The sequence below is a fragment of the Schistocerca cancellata genome, chromosome 2 (assembly GCF_023864275.1).
Source record: "Schistocerca cancellata isolate TAMUIC-IGC-003103 chromosome 2, iqSchCanc2.1, whole genome shotgun sequence".
Classification (NCBI taxonomy): Eukaryota; Metazoa; Arthropoda; class Insecta; order Orthoptera; family Acrididae; genus Schistocerca; species Schistocerca cancellata.
Genome location: NC_064627.1, coordinates 123,428,757 through 123,447,313, shown reverse-complemented (window position 1 = coordinate 123,447,313; position 18,557 = coordinate 123,428,757). Strand labels below are relative to the sequence as shown.

General features: G+C 41.5%; 1 protein-coding gene across 5 annotated transcripts in view; it reads left to right on the top strand.

The window, feature by feature from the left end:
• LOC126161377 (uncharacterized) overlaps window positions 1-18,557 on the top strand; it is a 125,258-nt gene that overhangs the window by 78,865 nt on the left and 27,836 nt on the right. For all 5 annotated transcript variants that reach the window (XM_049917154.1, XM_049917151.1, XM_049917152.1 and 2 more), the window contains one exon: window positions 8,715-8,801. In XM_049917154.1, the coding sequence (XP_049773111.1) occupies window positions 8,715-8,801 (87 nt within the window). The remainder of the gene's footprint in view (window positions 1-8,714; window positions 8,802-18,557) is intronic.

Sequence of the window (18,557 nt, the reverse complement as noted above, 5' to 3'; positions counted from 1 at the left end):
AAAGCTGCCTTTTGTGTCCTTAAACAGCAGATTGAACGACTGCACGTATCTTTCACTACACACCACTTGGAAGCCTATAATGCTCCAAGCAGTGAATGGGAATTCTTCAGTGCCTTGGCCCTTTGCCCTGATACAGCCACAGGACCAGACCACATTCACAGCCAAATGCTCAAACACCTATCAGTGGATTGTCAGCATCATGTCCTTACCATCTTCAACTGTATCTGGAGTGAGGATGAGCTTCCATCTCAAGGACGGGAGAGCATCATCATCTTGGGTCTGAAACCAGGTAAGTTTCCCCCTAGAGAAGGAAAGCTATTACCCAATTAGTTTCACCAATGTTCTCTCTGAGTTACTCAAACGCATGGTGAGCTGGCGGCTGTGTTGGCTCCGTGAGTCTCGGAGCCTTCTGGCTCTGTCCCAGAGTGATTATTGTCAAGGCTCTTCCACTGCTGATAATTTGGTTTGCCTATAGTCTGCCATCTGGACAACAGTTTATTGCTGTCTTCTTCAACCTACAAAAGGCTTTGGACATCACATGGCAACACCGCATCCTTGCTACCTGACGTGACTGACCTCCGATTTTTGTCCAGAACTTTTTGTTGCACCATACTTTCCAGGTTCTAGTTGGTGCTTCTCACAGTACCCCTGATACCTAAGGAATGGTGTCCCACAGGGGATTAGTGGCCATTAACAGTCTAGCATCACCTGTGGGGTCATCAGTATTACCCTCCTTGTATGTCAGCGATCTTTGCTTGTACTATTGCTCGTCGAGTGTGGGTGTTGCTGAACACCAAGTGCAGGATGCCATCCAAAAGGCACAGTTATGGGCCATCACCCACGGCTTTCAGTTTTCCACTGCCAAGATTCACATCTTGCATTTCTGTCATCGTCATCGTGTACTGTTCATCCACAGTCAGAACTTTACCTCGATGACCAATTACTCAATGTGGTGGTGATTTATTGCACTTTGGGGCTGGTCATTGATGCTCATCTGATGTGACTTCCCCATCTTCACCACTTTAAGCAAAGGTTGACCCAAACCCACATTCTCTGACGTGAGGACTCACCTTACTGTCGATGTGATGCCCGCCTGGCAGTGGCCCGCATCATGCTAGACTGCCCAAATTTGACTGCTTTGTGGCAATATCTTAAAACATCCTGACACGCTACCTCTGGTGTTAGTGAACGACGTCAGATTGGTTAACCTGGTTTTAGGTTTCAACCCCAAACGTGGTTCCTAGTCATCTCTGTGAAGTGGGGCATTTTAGCCTCATTAATCTCCAGAGAAGTTGGAGGGGCACATCTCGCCTGCTCTGGCCCAGGCTCAGGCCATTGCTCAGTGGTCTGGCTTGACCGCTACTCTTCCCAACTTCATATTCTCCTTGTTCTTATATGTTTGCCATTTTTAATGTTTCATCTTTCCTAAACTTTTATCATCTTGTATCTGTTGCTCATTCCTTTGGCTAATGGATGATGAGGTGGTGCTGATGGGATGCAGAGGGTGCATCGCCCACCGCATACCATGCTCCAGGGACCACTAACTGCATTCTGAGCAGAGCGGCTCTCTCACCTGATTTGATTTCATCTCTGTCGTATTGTATCTTGCCTAAATTTGGGCTTCCCAGGATTAGGCTGTTGTATCCTTCTTCTGAGGGTTATTCCTGTTTCGATACATATCAGATGAAGGGACTGATGACCTTACAGTTTGGTCCCTGTAACTCCAACAACCAACAAATCAACCTCTTCAATGACTGTCCACCAGGATCACTCAACACGCACTTTTTCGAAACACCCAACAGTTCCACTACATTGATTATGGAAGCACCCACTATGTGAGTACCAAAAATTTGCCCATGTTCGAATGTGGAAGAGCTCTGACATAATGCACTCACAACTACACAGAACACTGTTGTGACCATGAATGACACTTGGAATTATTGAGGACATATGCTGTTAGTGGCCAGATACAACAGTGCTATCTGGAGGCTGGGCTAGCATCTGCATTTATGTTCAGGCATGTATTTCTTGAGGTGTTTCCATTTATTTGTCCACCCACAGCATGCAATCTCTTAACGCCACACTTCCTGACATTCTATCATAACACATTATAATCCAAAGTGTGCCTTTTTGAAAATACATTGGAAATATCACACCCAGAAACTCTTAGTATTAAGTGCTGGAATACAAAAAGAAAAAGTGTGTTAAATACAGCAATATTGGTTAAATCCAATTCGTCAGACTTGTACAATTCTCCAGTCAGCTAGTTGAAATGAAGGGAAGTCACATGGTGTGAGTGTGTAGCCTCTAGCAGCCAAAATATGACCCAGGCACATGATTTATAAAAAATAAAAACACACTAAAATTGCAATTTTTATTACATTTCTCAGTACAAATGAACATCATTATGTAGTGTTTCTCTATTAGTAAATTACACTAATAACTGAATATGGATAGTCATTTCAGCAGACTACAGTATACCATATACACTGTAGCATAACTGCACTGTAATATGATAAGATACAGTGCACATTCATTGCTTAATCGTCGGCATCAAAACTTGACACTTACCGTATTTACTTGAATCTAAGCCGCACTTTTTTTCCGCCTTTTGTAATTCAAAAAACGGCCTGCGGCTTAGAATCGAGTGCAAAGCAAGCGGAAGTTCTGAAAAATGTTGGTGGGTGCCGCCACAACTAACTTCTGCCGTCGAATATATGTAGCACTACACAGGCATGTTTTGTAGGTACAAAAATAAATACTGGCACCAAAACGTCTGCGTCAGTAAATAAATTTAAAAAAAGGTGGAAGACGAGCTTTTATCTCCGCCCCGAGTTTCGACCACTGCATTTTCATACATTATCCATCGAAGTAAATACAAATTTCGTATTGTTCATCTTCGAATGTAGCAGCATTTCAATGTACTACGAAAATCCAACTGGCAAGACTGTTTGGGGTGTATGTCAATATGGCCAATTCTGCTTGTCAATATGGCCAACTCAACGTTCTGAAATTTTTCCTACCTGTGAGAAGAGATGGTTGCTAATATGAACTTTTATGAATTGTGAATCACATGCAGTATTCTCTTCACCATAAGAATAATACGAATATAAACATTTTGCCATGTATTGTTTCATGTTTGCTGCTATCTCATTTAAATCCTGTCTGCCTAATAAACCACGAAACTAGAGTGAGACAACAGCAAATGCGGAAGAAAATACATATCATGTCATGTTTATAACCGTATTATTCTTATGCCTAATACTGATACAGTCAGAAATGAAGCACGGCAATTGACTAGATTTTTAAATCTAAGATGACTCTAATTTCTGTGCAGAATGGAATGTACTAAAGAGGTGCCTGCAAAGATTTTCAAACGGAGAAAAAAATTTTTTCCTTGATTTCGAGTCTCATTTTTCAGGTGCAGCTTAGATTCGAGTGCGGCTTAGATTCGAGTAAATACGGTAACACTTAACTGTGACCACTGCTTCAATAGCCTTTGATATTAGAGGAACTAGCAAAGGTTCTGGCTCATCCTAAGCTTCATTTTCTTCTTGTTTCTCTGCCATCTGGTCCTGCAACATTTAATAAGTTGTCATAGACTGGCAGACGTCACATTCAACATGTGGATTGAAGTTAAGGAAGTCAATGTTCTCTTCTTGCCCCATTATTTGCTGCCACTTTTCAACTGAAATTCTTTCATTGCCTGTTGTGATGTTTTTTGTTAGTATCTGATGAAAGCCAGCTTTCTTGAAATATTTTGGGATTGTGCCTCCTTGCATGAAGCCACAGGCACTTATTACAAAATGCATAGCATCCAAGACTGTTACCTTTCTCATTGTAATATGAAGGCGGACCAACTTCTTCTATACAGTTGTTTGTGGCATTTTGCAATGTCTTGGTTGAGTGGCATGAGGTGGCTTGCATAGTTGGTAGGAAAAAACACTACATTTATATAAAACAGTGGAAACTCCAGTTATGGAGAAGGATAGTTTGCTAATCACCATGGAGTTTGCAGAGAGGCAATGAAAAGACTGTTACACATTTAGCTTTTGACCAAAACCTTCTTTGGAAAAGGAAACACACCACACATTCATTCACACTAGCAAGCGCACCTCACACACACACACACACACACACACACACACACACACACACACACACACACGTCACTACCATCTCCAGCAGCTTGAGCCGGAATGCAACTGTCATGTGAACAAAAGCAGCTATCTGGAGGGGACGGGGAAGAGGAAGGGATAGCAAGGTATGGGTGGAGGGAGAGAAGAGCACTGTCTGTTGGAGCATGCAGTGAGTAGATGGAGGCTTGACAAGACTGCCGCAAGGCACAGTGTCAAGACGATATGAGGTGAGGGGGAGTGGAAAAGGAGAGAAGCAGAATAGGGGAAAGACAGACAGATGCATTGGCAGAGTGCTGCTCACAATGAGGGTGAGGTTACATGAATACGGGGGAGGTGATACGTTGGGCAGAGGGGGCAGTAACTGTTGGGTGGAGGGGTGAAGATAGCTGGTTACTGTACTTTGAGGCCAAGATAATTCCGGGAGCAGAGAATGTGTTGTAAGGGTAACGCTTGTGTGTGCAGTTCAAAAAAGCTAGTGCTACTTTGCTCTGGCCACAGTTTGGCGGTGGTTGTCCATCCTGGTAAACAGCTGGTTGGTAGTCATACCAGTAAAAAAGGATGTGCAGTGATTGCAGCGAGCTGATGTATGGGATGGCTGCTTTCGCAGGTAGCCCAACATCTGATCAGGTAGGATAAGACTGGAATAGAAAGAGCCGAGTAGGTAGATCGGGCAGGTCTTGCATGTGGGTCTTTCACAGAAAGATGATCCCTGTGGCAAGGGGTTGGGATTGGGAGTGCCATAGGGATGGAGCAGAATATTGTGAAGGTTGGGTGGGTGATGGAACACCACTTTAAGAGGCGTGGAAAGGATCTAGGGTAGGATCTCCCTCGTTTCAGGGGATGCTGATAGGTAATTAAAGTCCTGACAAAGGATGTGACGCAGTTGTTTCATTCTGCGGTGGTGTTAGGGGATGAAGGTGGCACTCCTTCGCAGCTAATTCTTGAGTAGTGATAGGATTTGGGGTGTGTTTGAAAATGGCACAGATCTGTTTGCGTACTAGGTCAGGGGCAGTGACTGTCTGTGAAGGCCTTGGTGAGATTCTCAGCATACTAGGCAAGGGAGTTCTTGTCATTGCAGATATGCCATCCCTGGATGGTCAGGCAGTATGGGAGGGACATTTTTGTGTGAAAGGGATTACAGCTGTTGAAGTGCTGTTACTATTGGTGGTTGGTGGGTTTAATGTGGACAGAGGTGTGAATAGAGGATAGAGCCATCAGAAAGGAGGAGGGCAACGTCCAGGGTGGTGGCACACTGGTTTGAGGAGGACCAGCTGAAGCAGGTGGGAGGGTAGGCATTGAAGTTTTGAAGGAATGAGGAAAGGGTCTTGGCTCTGAGTGCAGATTGTGAAAATGCCATCAGTGAACCTGAACCAGAGTAGGGGATTGGTGTTTTAGGAGGCTACGAAAGTCTCCTGTAGATGACCCCTAAACAGATTGGTATAGGAGGTTGCCATGTGGGCACCAATGGCTGTTCCACAAATTGATTTGTATACTTTCTCTTCAAAGGCGAAGTAATTGCAAGATAGGATAAAGTTAGTAAGGTGTATGGTTCGGACTCTGAAAGTTGTTTTGAAAGGTAGTGTTCAGTAGTAGCAAGACTATGTGTATGAGGGATGTTGGTCTATAGGGAAGTGGTTTCAATAGTGATGAGTAGGAATCCAGGAAGTAAAGGGGTAGGAATGTTAGAGAGTCGGCAAAGGAAGTGGTTGGTATCTTTGATGTGGGAGGCTATATCACGAGCAATTCGTTGGAGATGTTGGTCTGTGAGAGCCGAAATTCTTTCAATGAGGCACAATAACCAGTTACAATGGGTCGCACAGGATTGTTGGGTTTGGGGATTTTGTGGAGCATGTGAAAGGTGAGTGTGTGGGGTGTCATAGAGGTGAGAAGGGAAACAGACTGAGGGGAGAAGTTCTGGGAAGAGCTTAAGGCTTCAAGCAGGTATAGATTATGTTGGACTTCTGAGGTGGGATCACTCTGGCAGAGTTTATAGGTGGAGCAGTCAGGTAATTGGCAGAGGCCTTCGGCCAAGTAGTCACGGTGATTCATAACAATAGTGGTGGAAACCTTGTCTGTAGATTGGATGATTAGGTCAGGATTAGATTTGAGGATTTATGTGGATGTCCTTCCTTCTGATGAAAAGTAGGTGTTCTTAGGAAGAGACATGGGGAAAGATGGTGTGAGGCAAAGTAGAAGGTAAGGAATTCCTGGAAGGTGACCAAGGGCTGGTTAAGTGGGAGGGGAGAATCATAGTTGGCTGGTGATATGAACTGGGAGAGGCAGGACTCGTAATTTTGTGATTAGGTTGCCTTTGGTTGGAGGGATCAATGCAAAGAAGTGTTTCCATTACTGGGATCAGGAGAAGAAGAGTAGGTCTTTGACAAGTCCAACACAGTTAAATTCGGGTGTAGGGCTAAAGGCACGGATTTAGATAGGAGTGAAATTCTGTGGGACTGAGGATTTTGGTGGAATGTAGAGAGTTTTGGGGAATGCGGCAAGTTGAAAAGGTCAGCTAGGCAGGGTCTGCATGCTTCAAGAGATTTTTCAAGGAGGGACACTGGACAGGATAGGGGTTGGCTAGTGGTGGCTCGAGGCGGTAGTAGGATGTCAGCAGGTTGATTAAATTATGGATTAGACCATTGGGGTGGGGGGGGGGGGGGGGAATTCCACAGTTTAGGCAGCATTTAAGGACCACGATGTGGGACTGGGTTTTAGCCAGGAAACGAATATCTTTCTGAACTGTGCAGAAACATGGAGCGGGGATCCATTTTGGTAGGGATGGTGTATGGGAAATGGAAATGAGCAAATGAAGGTGTTCGATGGTTGTGAGGGGAGCTGGATTACAGAAAAGATGCATAGAAATACCTAAAGACATGCAAAAGCATGCACAGATATTTAAAAATATGCACAAATGCTTGAAATATGTCGGAATACACAAATACATTAAAAACATGGGCAAAAGGGAACAGATGAGGTATGGGAATGTCAGTGTGTTGGGATAAGTGAAGAGAGGGTCAAGGGAGATTGGTTAGTAAGAATAATTATAATTATCTGTGGGAAGAATCAGAGGCATCAGATGCTGCATCAGCAATCCGCATGGTCAGTTAGCTGTGTGTTGTGTGCGGACGGTGCGGACGAGATCCGCACTCTCATTGCATGCCACCCTTTTCCTTGCCACCTACTTGTCCTTCCCTTTCCCTGCTCCTCCTTTTACATCTTCCACTGCTCCTTCTTTTGCACTCCTCACTCCCCCCCCCTCCCCTTCCACACCCCACACTGCCCCGCCCGACAGCGTCGTATATTTATGTGGAAATGATCACATATTTTTAAAGTGCCATAGAATCTTCACCTTTCCAGTTATTAGTGGCTCCAAATTTCCTGTTTCACTTTCATTACAGTATAATAAGACAGTTAGCCCGTCTTCACACTAAATTTTCTGCTGTGACATTTCCCTCTCCTCAGCTCAAAAATTTTGTCAGGCAGAAGGTGAATAACAAAAAGCCTGTTCCATGTACATTAAAAACATCATTAGGTCAATACCTTTATACGATTGACGAAAAAGTATTGTTTCATGACTGAACAGTGTCAATGTTTACACTTCCAGTCTCACCTCAAGCATATTTATATACTAAATTATTTCTGTCCTTGAATCTTTCCATCCAACCATTGGATGCTTTGAAATCTATGAGTCACAGCTTTTGTGCCAAATACATTGCTTTAGCATAACCCATGGTACCATCAGTTGGAATATTCAAACCACGAGCTTGTATTATTTATTTAGTAGCACACTTTGCATTTATGGAAACTGACCATCGCACACTTGTTTTAGTTTGCTGTTTCCTCGTTCCAGACATGCTACTTCATTGAATTTTAATTTGCTCACTGTTATATGGAGTGTTAATAGAGGAATGTTCAGTTCTTGTGCAGTATCAACATGCTTCCTGTGTGAATTTTGTCCACTTTCTGAATAATGTTCTATGTTTCTTTGTTAACTGTCTCACTGTCTTTTTGTCCATGACATATCAGTACACAATTTGATAGGAGAAGAAGGAAACAAAAAATGGAAGCCATTGGCACTTTTGCCACCCTGTATGAACTACTTCTACACGTCATTTTTACCACAGTAAATAATCTGTATGATGCACATAGTTGCCAGCATTGAACGGCACTGCCTCCCCACACGTTTCCACACCCAACATCCTAAAACAAACTACTCCCACACTCCCAGAACTCATGGCATCAGAAGTGTCAGTGTCCAAGCAGAACCACTACCGCCAAATTTGAGTGCATAAAACAGTGAGGGAGAATGTATAAACAAGTAGTAGTTTTAACATGTGTTTAATACAACTGGGACTGGGACTTTCAAAATGGACATACTATGCTGGAAATGGCAGTAGGAGGGACGTACTAACGTGATTTCACTGTATATTTATATCAGCATATTATAGGAGAATATTGTCTTCTACTAATACTGTAATGAGAAACTAATAAGTCTGCATTGTTTCAAGTTTTGCCATTAATTTAATTCCTCTATTATTTGAATTTTTAAAATATACTTGTATTTCTCATTTTCAGATGGTATTGTCAATGAATTTTCAGTCACTCACTTACCTCCAGAAAAAGTGATTGATACAAATGGTGCAGGAGATGCATTTGTTGGAGGTAAGAGACAATGTCATAATTTTCCTTAATATGCAACGTGTATTACTTCATCTGACAAAGTGTCAAATCTGTTCGCATTCACCATCAAAAATTGTAGGCACTCAGCAGGAATAAAGAAAACAGAATCAAACTGCAGGTATTGCAAAGCTCTGCACCTGCATCAGTTTGAAATAACAATACACACTATAACGACAGTTTCAGCAATATGCTATACCTCCTCAGGTTATGATACCACTTTATGAATATTGTATGTCCCCACTTCGCAACTCCAGTTTCCCAGTAGCTGATTAAATCTTCTCATGTTATCAGCCAGGTTGTGGTGACAACACGATGCCATGTCTGTGCTGATAAACTTAGACAATTTCATCAATGAAATTTGCTGAGAAAGCCAGCATTCCCATATTGCCAGTAGTTATTTTAATTGACTTTCTGTACTCTGTATATGAAAACTGTATTTGGCATCTAAACTGAACACTAATTTGTTTCACTATATAATGCTTCCCACAAGACCACCTCGGTGTGATACAGGCAGTCCATCTGGAATGTACTCTATGTGAATAAGTAATCTGTACTATTATATAAAGGGGAAATGTTATTAGCAAAAATCTTTAAAACTTCTTGACTGATTTACTTCAGATTTTTATGTGATACTGTAATAAATGTTCAGATGGGCATAGGTTCCACACAAAGTGTTTATAAATTAGTTATACAAAAGTAACCTTTAATTGTGAAAAAGATAAATAACATAAAGAAATGTTTATAATAGAAGGAAACATTCCACGTAGGAAAAATATACCTAAAAACAAAGATGATGTGACTTACCAAATGAAAGTGCTGGCAGGTCGACAGACACACAAACGAACACAAACATACACACAAAATTCAAGCTTTCGCAACAAACTGTTGCCTCATCAGGAAAGAGGGAAGGAGAGGGAAAGACGAAAGGATGTGGGTTTTAAGGGAGAGGGTAAGGAGTCATTCCAGTCCCGGGAGCGGAAAGACTTACCTTAGGGGGAAAAAAGGACGGGTATACACTCGCGCACACACACACATATCCATCCACACATATACAGACACAAGCAGACATATTTAAAGACAAAGAGTTTGGGCAGAGATGTCAGTCGAAGCAGAAGTGCAGAGGCAAAGATGTTGTTGAATGACAGGTGAGGTATGAGTGGTGGCAACTTGAAATTAGCGGAGATTGAGGCCTGGTGGATAACGGGAAGAGAGGATATATTGAAGAGCAAGTTCCCATCTCCGGAGTTCGGATAGGTTGGTGTTAGTGGGAAGTATCCAGATAACCCGGACGGTGTAACACTGCGCCAAGATGTGCTGGCCGTGCACCAAGGCATGTTTGGCCACAGGGTGATCCTCATTACCAACAAACACTGTCTGCCTGTGTCCATTCATGCGAATGGACAGTTTGTTGCTGGTCATTCCCACATAGAATGCATCACAGTGTAGGCAGGTCAGTTGGTAGATCACGTGGGTGCTTTCACACGTGGCTCTGCCTTTGATTGTGTACACCTTCCGGGTTACAGGACTGGAGTAGGTGGTGGTGGGAGGGTACATGGGACAGGTTTTACACCGGGGGCGGTTACAAGGGTAGGAGCCAGAGGGTAGGGAAGGTGGTTTGGGGATTTCATAGGGATGAACTAAGAGGTTACGAAGGTTAGGTGGACGGCGGAAAGACACTCTTGGTGGAGTGGGGAGGATTTCATGAAGGATGGATCTCATTTCAGGGCAGGATTTGAGGAAGTCGTATCCCTGCTGGAGAGCCCCATTCAGAATCTGACATCCTGACAACAGCTTTCACATCCCGCAACTACCCTCCCGACCTGGTACAGAAGCAAATAACCAGAGCCACTTCCTCATCCTCTCAAACCCAGAACCTCCCACAGAAGAACCACAAAAGTGCCCCACTTGTGACAGGATACTTTCCGGGACTGGATCAGATTCTGAATGGGGCTCTCCAGCAGGCATACAACTTCCTCAAATCCTGCCCTGAAATGAGATCCATCCTTCATGAAATCCTCCCCACTCCACCAAGATTGTCTTTCCGCCGTCCACCTAACCTTCGTAACCTCTTAGTTCATCCCTATGAAATCCCCAAACCACCTTCCCTACCCTCTGGCTCCTACCCTTGTAACCGCCCCCGGTGTAAAACCTGTCCCATGTACCCTCCCACCACCACCTACTCCAGTCCTGTAACCCGGAAGGTGTACACAATCAAAGGCAGAGCCACGTGTGAAAGCACCCACGTGATCTACCAACTGACCTGCCTACACTGTGATGCATTCTATGTGGGAATGACCAGCAACAAACTGTCCATTCGCATGAATGGACACAGGCAGACAGTGTTTGTTGGTAATGAGGATCACCCTGTGGCCAAACATGCCTTGGTGCACGGCCAGCACATCTTGGCGCAGTGTTACACCGTCCGGGTTATCTGGATACTTCCCACTAACACCAACCTATCCGAACTCCGGAGATGGGAACTTGCTCTTCAATATATCCTCTCTTCCCGTTATCCACCAGGCCTCAATCTCCGCTAATTTCAAGTTGCCACCACTCATACCTCACCTGTCATTCAACAACATCTTTGCCTCTGCACTTCTGCCTCGACTGACATCTCTGCCCACACTCTTTGTCTTTAAATATGTCTGCTTGTGTCTGTATATGTGTGGATGGATATGTGTGTGTGTGCGCGAGTGTATACCCGTCCTTTTTTCCCCCTAAGGTAAGTCTTTCCGCTCCCTTAAAACCCACATCCTTTCGTCTTTCCCTCTCCTTCCCTCTTTCCTGATGAGGCAACAGTTTGTTGCGAAAGCTTGAATTTTGTGTGTATGTTTGTGTTCGTTTGTGTGTCTGTCGACCTGCCAGCACTTTCATTTGGTAAGTCACATCATCTTTGTTTTTAGGTATAAAGAAATGTTTGATACAGCAGTCATTCAAGTATATCTTCAAATTTTATTTACAAATGTTCAGTATAGCAACCTTTTGTAACATGAGAAATGTCCCTTTTGTAATCATTTTCTTGCCAAATCCTACGAAGCAAGTCTTGATTAATGGTGGCAATTCCTTGTGTTATCCGTTGTTGCAGCTTGTCCACATTTCTCGGAAGCAGAACAACAAACTCTGTCTTCAGTGTAACCCCATACACAGAATTTCATTGTGGTTAAATCAGGTGAACATAAGAGGCCAGGATTTGTTCCACCACATCCAATTCAAGTTGGCACATTTCTACAGAGATATGCGACGTTGTCACGATGATAATGTGGACACGCGCCATATTTCTGGAAAATAATTCTGTGTGTACATCCTATTGTAACTGAGGGATTAGATAATGTTCAAGCAAGTCCAGTTATGACATTCCAGTTGCAGTTAACTTGGCAAAAAAGAAAGGAACGTAAATCTTGTTACAGCTTACAGCACAAAAAACATTTACCTTTATTCCCTTACATGCTACATAACAGGAACGTATGAATTAACAGTGTTAGGTAGGAATGAAACTTGAAGATAAGCCACATTCAATACTGTATCAAACATTTCTGTAAATTATTTACCTTTTTTACAATTAAAGGATACTTTTGTATAATTAACTTATAAACACTGTGTATTTGTTTTTAAACAGCAGTGTACAGGTTTTCTCTTAAAACTGACTGTGAGGAAGGAAATGCGGTGCTGGGAAAATGGCCAGTTTCATTTCCTTTCTTGCAGTTGGTTTTAACTATGATAGCTTAAATTGAATGGGTAAGCCAGTTGGGATCATTGGTGTACGGGGTATGACAGGAACTTCTCCAGCTGCTGGATCTGTGAGGATAGCAGCTTCAGCAACATTATTTCACATAGTTTTCATGTGTGAATGGGTAGCATTATGAAACTTTTTGGAAAATTCCAATTCTAATCATAAGCCGATAAGCCACATATACAATTTGCTTAATATATAGGTTTTCTGTGAAAACCAGCTGAAAGGAAGAAAACAAAACAGCACACTGTCGTATATACAATTTTTGATTAAAATAAAATACATGGAGGAATAATATATATGAGAGAAAATGTTTGTCTAGTAGTTTAAATGCTTTACTATCTTAATTAAAACCGACAGCAAGAAAGAAAATGAAATAACACATTTTCACAGCTCAGCACAGCACTGCATTTTCTTTCTCACTGTCAGTTTTAACAGAAAACTTGTACATTGTTGCTTAAAAAAATATACAGCCTATGTCTGTTTGAATGTTTATTAGAGTATCTTGTAAAATATATGAAATAAATCGGCCAAGAACTTTTGGAGACCTTAGTCATTCATATTCTATATTTTTTGCTATAATTTCGAATTCCGTGCCTTCAAAGCAGGCAAAGTTGCCACGAGAAGTAAAATTCGCTTCCTGACGTGATTCCCAAGAATACCCCAAACTAGCACATACATCCAATCCTCATACATATTTAGCGATTGTGAACCATTGCAGGTTCACTAGTGATTTATTAGAAGACAAGCAGGATGCTACCTCATTAAAAACATGAGATGTTCAAATGGTTGGAATTGGGAGCTCCTGTTGACATTTATTTCTGTGTTCGCTAATTAACTTTTGGTTTTTAAAAAACCTTGTGCAAAACAGAAATTTTCCCCACCGAAACAGCCCCATCCCTTCTCTTTTCACTCAGATGTGCTATGGCAGGTATTTGTCATCTTCTGTGAGTCTGTGTTTATTTCTGTAAGATATTATACAAAGTTTATGGTTGTTTTTCTGTTTTAAATCTGTAAACTAGGGCATGCATTTTTATTTTGATTCCTCACCTAGCTCTGATTTCCCTCATTTTATTATGATGATCATTTCTCTCTATGTAGGCCAGCGTCAATGAAGTATTTTCGCATTCAGAGGAGAAAGCTGGTGATTGAAATAGCGTGAATACATCCTACCGCATTGAAAAACAGCTCTATTTTGTTATCATGTCCGTCACACTATCTCACCTATTTCTTGACAATACAAAATGTGCTGCTTTTCTTTTAATCCATCTTGTAAGATCCCACACCACACAGCAGTACTCCAAAAGACGGACAGGCATAGTGTAGGCCGTCTCTTTAGTAGATCTGTTGCATCTTCTAAGTGTTGTGCCAATAGAAGGCAGTCTTTGGTTCACCTTCCCTATAACATTTTCTATTTGTTCTTTCCAATTTAAGTTTTCATAATTGTAATTCCTAGATATTTAGTTGAACTTATGGCCTTTAGATTTGATTGATTAATTGTGTAACCAAAGTTTAACGGAGTCCTTTTACCACTCATGTGAATGACCTCACATTTTTCATTATTTATGGTCAATTCTCAATTTTTGCACCACACAGATATATTATCTAAATTGTTTTGCAGTTGGTTTAGATCTTCCGATGACTTGATGATGAACAACAGCATCATCTGCAAACATCCTAAGATGGCTGCTCAGATTGTCTTCTAAATCTTTTATAAAGATAAGGAAAGAATGTTTTCTATGCTGCTGTGATTTGTTGTTAGATTGTAATTATATACACTTTTTCACACCCTTTACATTCCCCACTCACTTTGTAGAAAGCATTTTCGTATGTAGAATGAGGTTCAGGAGTAAACTTGTGGTGCCATACTCAACAAGAGATGCAGCATCATTGGTGCCATTCTCTTGTTTCATGTTTTCTTTTTGTTCACTGTAGTGTACATTTTGAATGTTTGATGCAATTGTTGTGTATTCATTCCAAGCTTTCTTCCTCATATTATTGCTTGCTATATGTGGCAATCCTCCTGTGCTGTAAGCTTTTGTTAGACTATTGCTTTCTCTGAGGACCTTGAGATCAATTTCAGTATTATTTCGATGCCAGTTTTCCTCTATGAGATGATCTGAAAATATATAGTTTGTATTTTCGCCTTCCCAGAATATCTAGTTTTAAAGTTCCTGCCCTTGTTTGGCATGTGTAGACAGATTTTCATGAACTACATATTAACTGATAAGAGTTAAGCTTTTTGTAATTTGTCTGTAGAAGTGTTGTTGGTGTTGAGATCTTTCTATACAAAGTTGTTATGTGGTATTGATGTTTGTCTCCCCCTGCCCTCTCCCCATGGATATGTTTGTTCCTGTATGTTCATATCTGCAACAGTGTTCATTGTAAGGTAGGATGGGGAACATATTGTTTACGTGTGTCCATCATGTGTTGATATTCCTGGGTCTTTTGTTGTAGTTTGTTGTTTAGTTTGTTTATTGTTTGTGTATTGTACATTCTCTCTGGATACCTGGTGCATTGTGCTTAGAAGATGTGTGTAGTTCAGTTTATCCACAGTGGTCCTGTGAAGACTGTAACATGTGTCTGGAACTTGAATGTTTGTGTGTCATTAGGTGATTGGATTGATAGTGTTTGGTTGTACTCGTAGTTGTGAGTTTCCCCAGTGTTTCAGAGTTCAGTTTGTTGTTGATTCTATGTATGGTGATATGTAGGAAATTTAGTTTCATGTGTGCTACTATCTGTGTGATGAATTTTAAGAGCTAGCTTTGTTTTTGTCACTGTGCAGCTGATTTATCCAAGTGTCTGTTTTATCTAACAAACAACTGACATTATCTATATAGTAGTGTGACTATATAAAGTTGTATTGTTCTGGATGTTTAAATTTGCTGAATATTTCATTTCCATTGCGATTCAGAAATATATTGACAAACAGGCCACTGACGGGTGACCCTATTGAGAGGCCTTATTTTTTTTTTGGCAATTCATTGCTTTTTTGAAGGTTCCTGTTGTGGAAGTGTACAGTTTGTGTAGTAATGTATGAGTGTGGCTTACTAGTGATAAGATGTTGCATGTTTGAAGTTGGCTACTGTTTTAATTGTAACATTTGGTTTATGTATTTTGCTATTCACCACATAGAGTAGGCACTGATTCCCAGACAGGTACAATGAGAATGAATGCTGAAATTACTTCAGCTTTCAGGCAGCCCTTATCCTGAAATAAAAAATAACACCACATTCATGCCTCAACACATAGAGACTGGCCATGTATGTGCGAGTTGTGCTTGTGTGAATGTGATGTGTTTCCTACTTCTGAGGAAATACTTTGTCTGAAAGCAGAAATATTTCTAGCATTCTTTTTCATTGTGCCTGTCTGCGACTCAACACCTTCTCTGTGTCCTGAGTAACTGTCTGCCTTTTCCGTATTGTTGTTATTCCATCTTGGACTTTGTTTATTTTTGTTCAACAGTTTAGGTTGGGTACTTTGGAGCTGCAAAATACTGACACAAATTCTTTGGAGATGAATGGAAAAATTGGTAGAAGCTGACCTTGGGGAAAATCAGTTTGGATTCCGTAGAAATGTTGGAACACTTTGGGCAATACTGACGCTGTGACTTATCTTAGAAGATAGACTGAGGAAAGGCAAACCTACATTTCTAGCATTTGTAGACTTAGAGAAAGCTTTGGACAACGTTCACTGGAATACTTTCTTTCAAATTCTGAAGGTGGCAGGCGTCAAATACAGAGAGCGAGAGGCTATTTACAATTTGTACAGAAACCAGATGGCTGGCCCTAGAGACGAGGGGCATGGAAGGGAAGCAGTGGTTGGGAAGGGAGTGAGACACAGTTGTAGCCTATCCCTGATGTTATTCAATCTATATATTGAGCAGGCAGTAAAGGAAACAAAAGAAAATTTTGGAGTAGGGATTAAAATCCATGGAGAAGAAATACAAATTTTGTGGTATGCCGATGAAATTGTATTTCTGTTAGAGACAGCAAAGGACCTGGAAGAATAGTTGAACAGAATCAGTGTCTTAAAAGGAGGATATAAGATGACCATCAACAAAAGCAAAACGAGGATAATGGAATGTAGTCTAATTAAATCAGGTTGATGCTGAGGGAATTTATTTATTTACACGTCAAGTTCTGTAGGACCAAATTGAGGAGCAAATCTTGGAGGTCATGGAACGTGTCAGTACATGAAATTATAACATAAAAGTAATAACAGATAAAAATAAAATGTTTATGAACCCAAAAAAAGTCAAGCCATATTTTTAAGTAAACGCAACAACAGTACAACGAGAATCGGAATTTTTCAAGGAACTCTTCGACAGAATAGAAGGAGTGACCCATGAGAAAACTCTTCAGTTTAAATTTGAAAGCGTGTGGATTACTACTAAGATTTTTTAATTCTAATAGTAGCTTATCGAAAATGGCTGCAGCGGTATACTGCACACCTTTCTGCACAAGAGTTAAGGAAGTCCGATCCAAATGCAGGTTTGATTTCTGCCGAGTATTAACTGAGTGAAAGCTGCTTATTCGTCAGAATAAGTTAAAATTGTTAACAAGAAATGACACTAAGGAATATACAGGGTGTTTCACTAAATGTGTTTGCCTCTGTAAGCTACGAAGTAATAGGCGATGGAAATATTTATTTTGGTAGATCACCATAAGAAACATTACACTGTTTGTGGAGCTATGAACATAGTTTATTGTGTTATTATCCAAAGAGTTACAGCAAAAGGATACATTTTTTTTTAATGGAACAATAGTTGTTTCTATCATGCACTGGAATCAGTAACACCAGCTGTGTATACATCAATTTAAATTACATTCCTATCACTTTTAGTTTGGGAGCTACAACCCTACAAAGTTTCAGGAGCAGATACCACACGTTGTACATAATACATGGCTGTGTGGTCGGTGATGGATGTTCTGGCGGTAGGAAGTTGATTTAAACAAGATGTTCAAATGTTTGTCCATGTTCCTGAATGCACAGTTTCAGAGCGCCTTCTAAAGGATCTGCTGATGAGATGTAAGAAGCCGGTGTTACGGAGCAACATGCGTCCTTGATGTGCCGTTTTAAATCATCTGGGGATGTGGGCTCAGTGACATAAACACGATCCTTTAGATATCCCCACAAAAAGAAATTTAATGGTGTTAAATCAGGCGACCTTGCAGGCCATGAATGAGGACCGTGGTGCCCCAGCCACCTTCCTGCAAACCTGTTATTTAGTTCTTCCAGAACAGCACACGCAGAATGGGTTGGGTGACCATCGTGGTGCATCCACATATGGACTCTCGTGTGTAGACACACATGTTCAAGGAGACCACCCAAAGTGTCGACTATAAACGCGTGATATAACTCACCTTCAGTGTGCCTGGGAATTAGTGTGGACTGATGATTTCATCCCAAGGATTCCACACCATACATTAATAGACCACCTACATTGACGGTTGACAAGTCGTACCCACCGAGGATTATCTGCGGCACAGTAGTGCACGTTCACTGCACCATAATTTGTGAACGTGGACTCATCAGAGAACATAACACCTTGTAAAGACTCCAGCATGAAGTTACACATGGCCCATTCACAGAATGCAACTCTCACACACAAATCATTCCCATGCAGCTCCTGGGTCAGTGACAGGCGGTACGGGTGAAACCTGTGGCCGTGTATTATAGGCCACACAGATGTGACTGACACCAGCGATTGCAGCAATGGCTTGTAAGCTGACATGAGGATCGTGGTGTACTGCAGCTAAAACAAACACCTCCATTTCCTCACTTCTTGCAGTTCTTTGTCTGTTACTGCTGCATATTACCAAGCTGCCTTTTTTTCCGAAATCATTTTCGGTACGTAAGAACGTAATGGCTGCCGGAGCTCTTCACCTAGGATATCTCACAGCCTATGCCATGGCTGCTTCAGTGGCATCGTGTCAGCACTCATCGAGCATCAGCAACATGTCACCGTACTCATTGTTTGTGTATGCCATCGTCATCCGATGTCA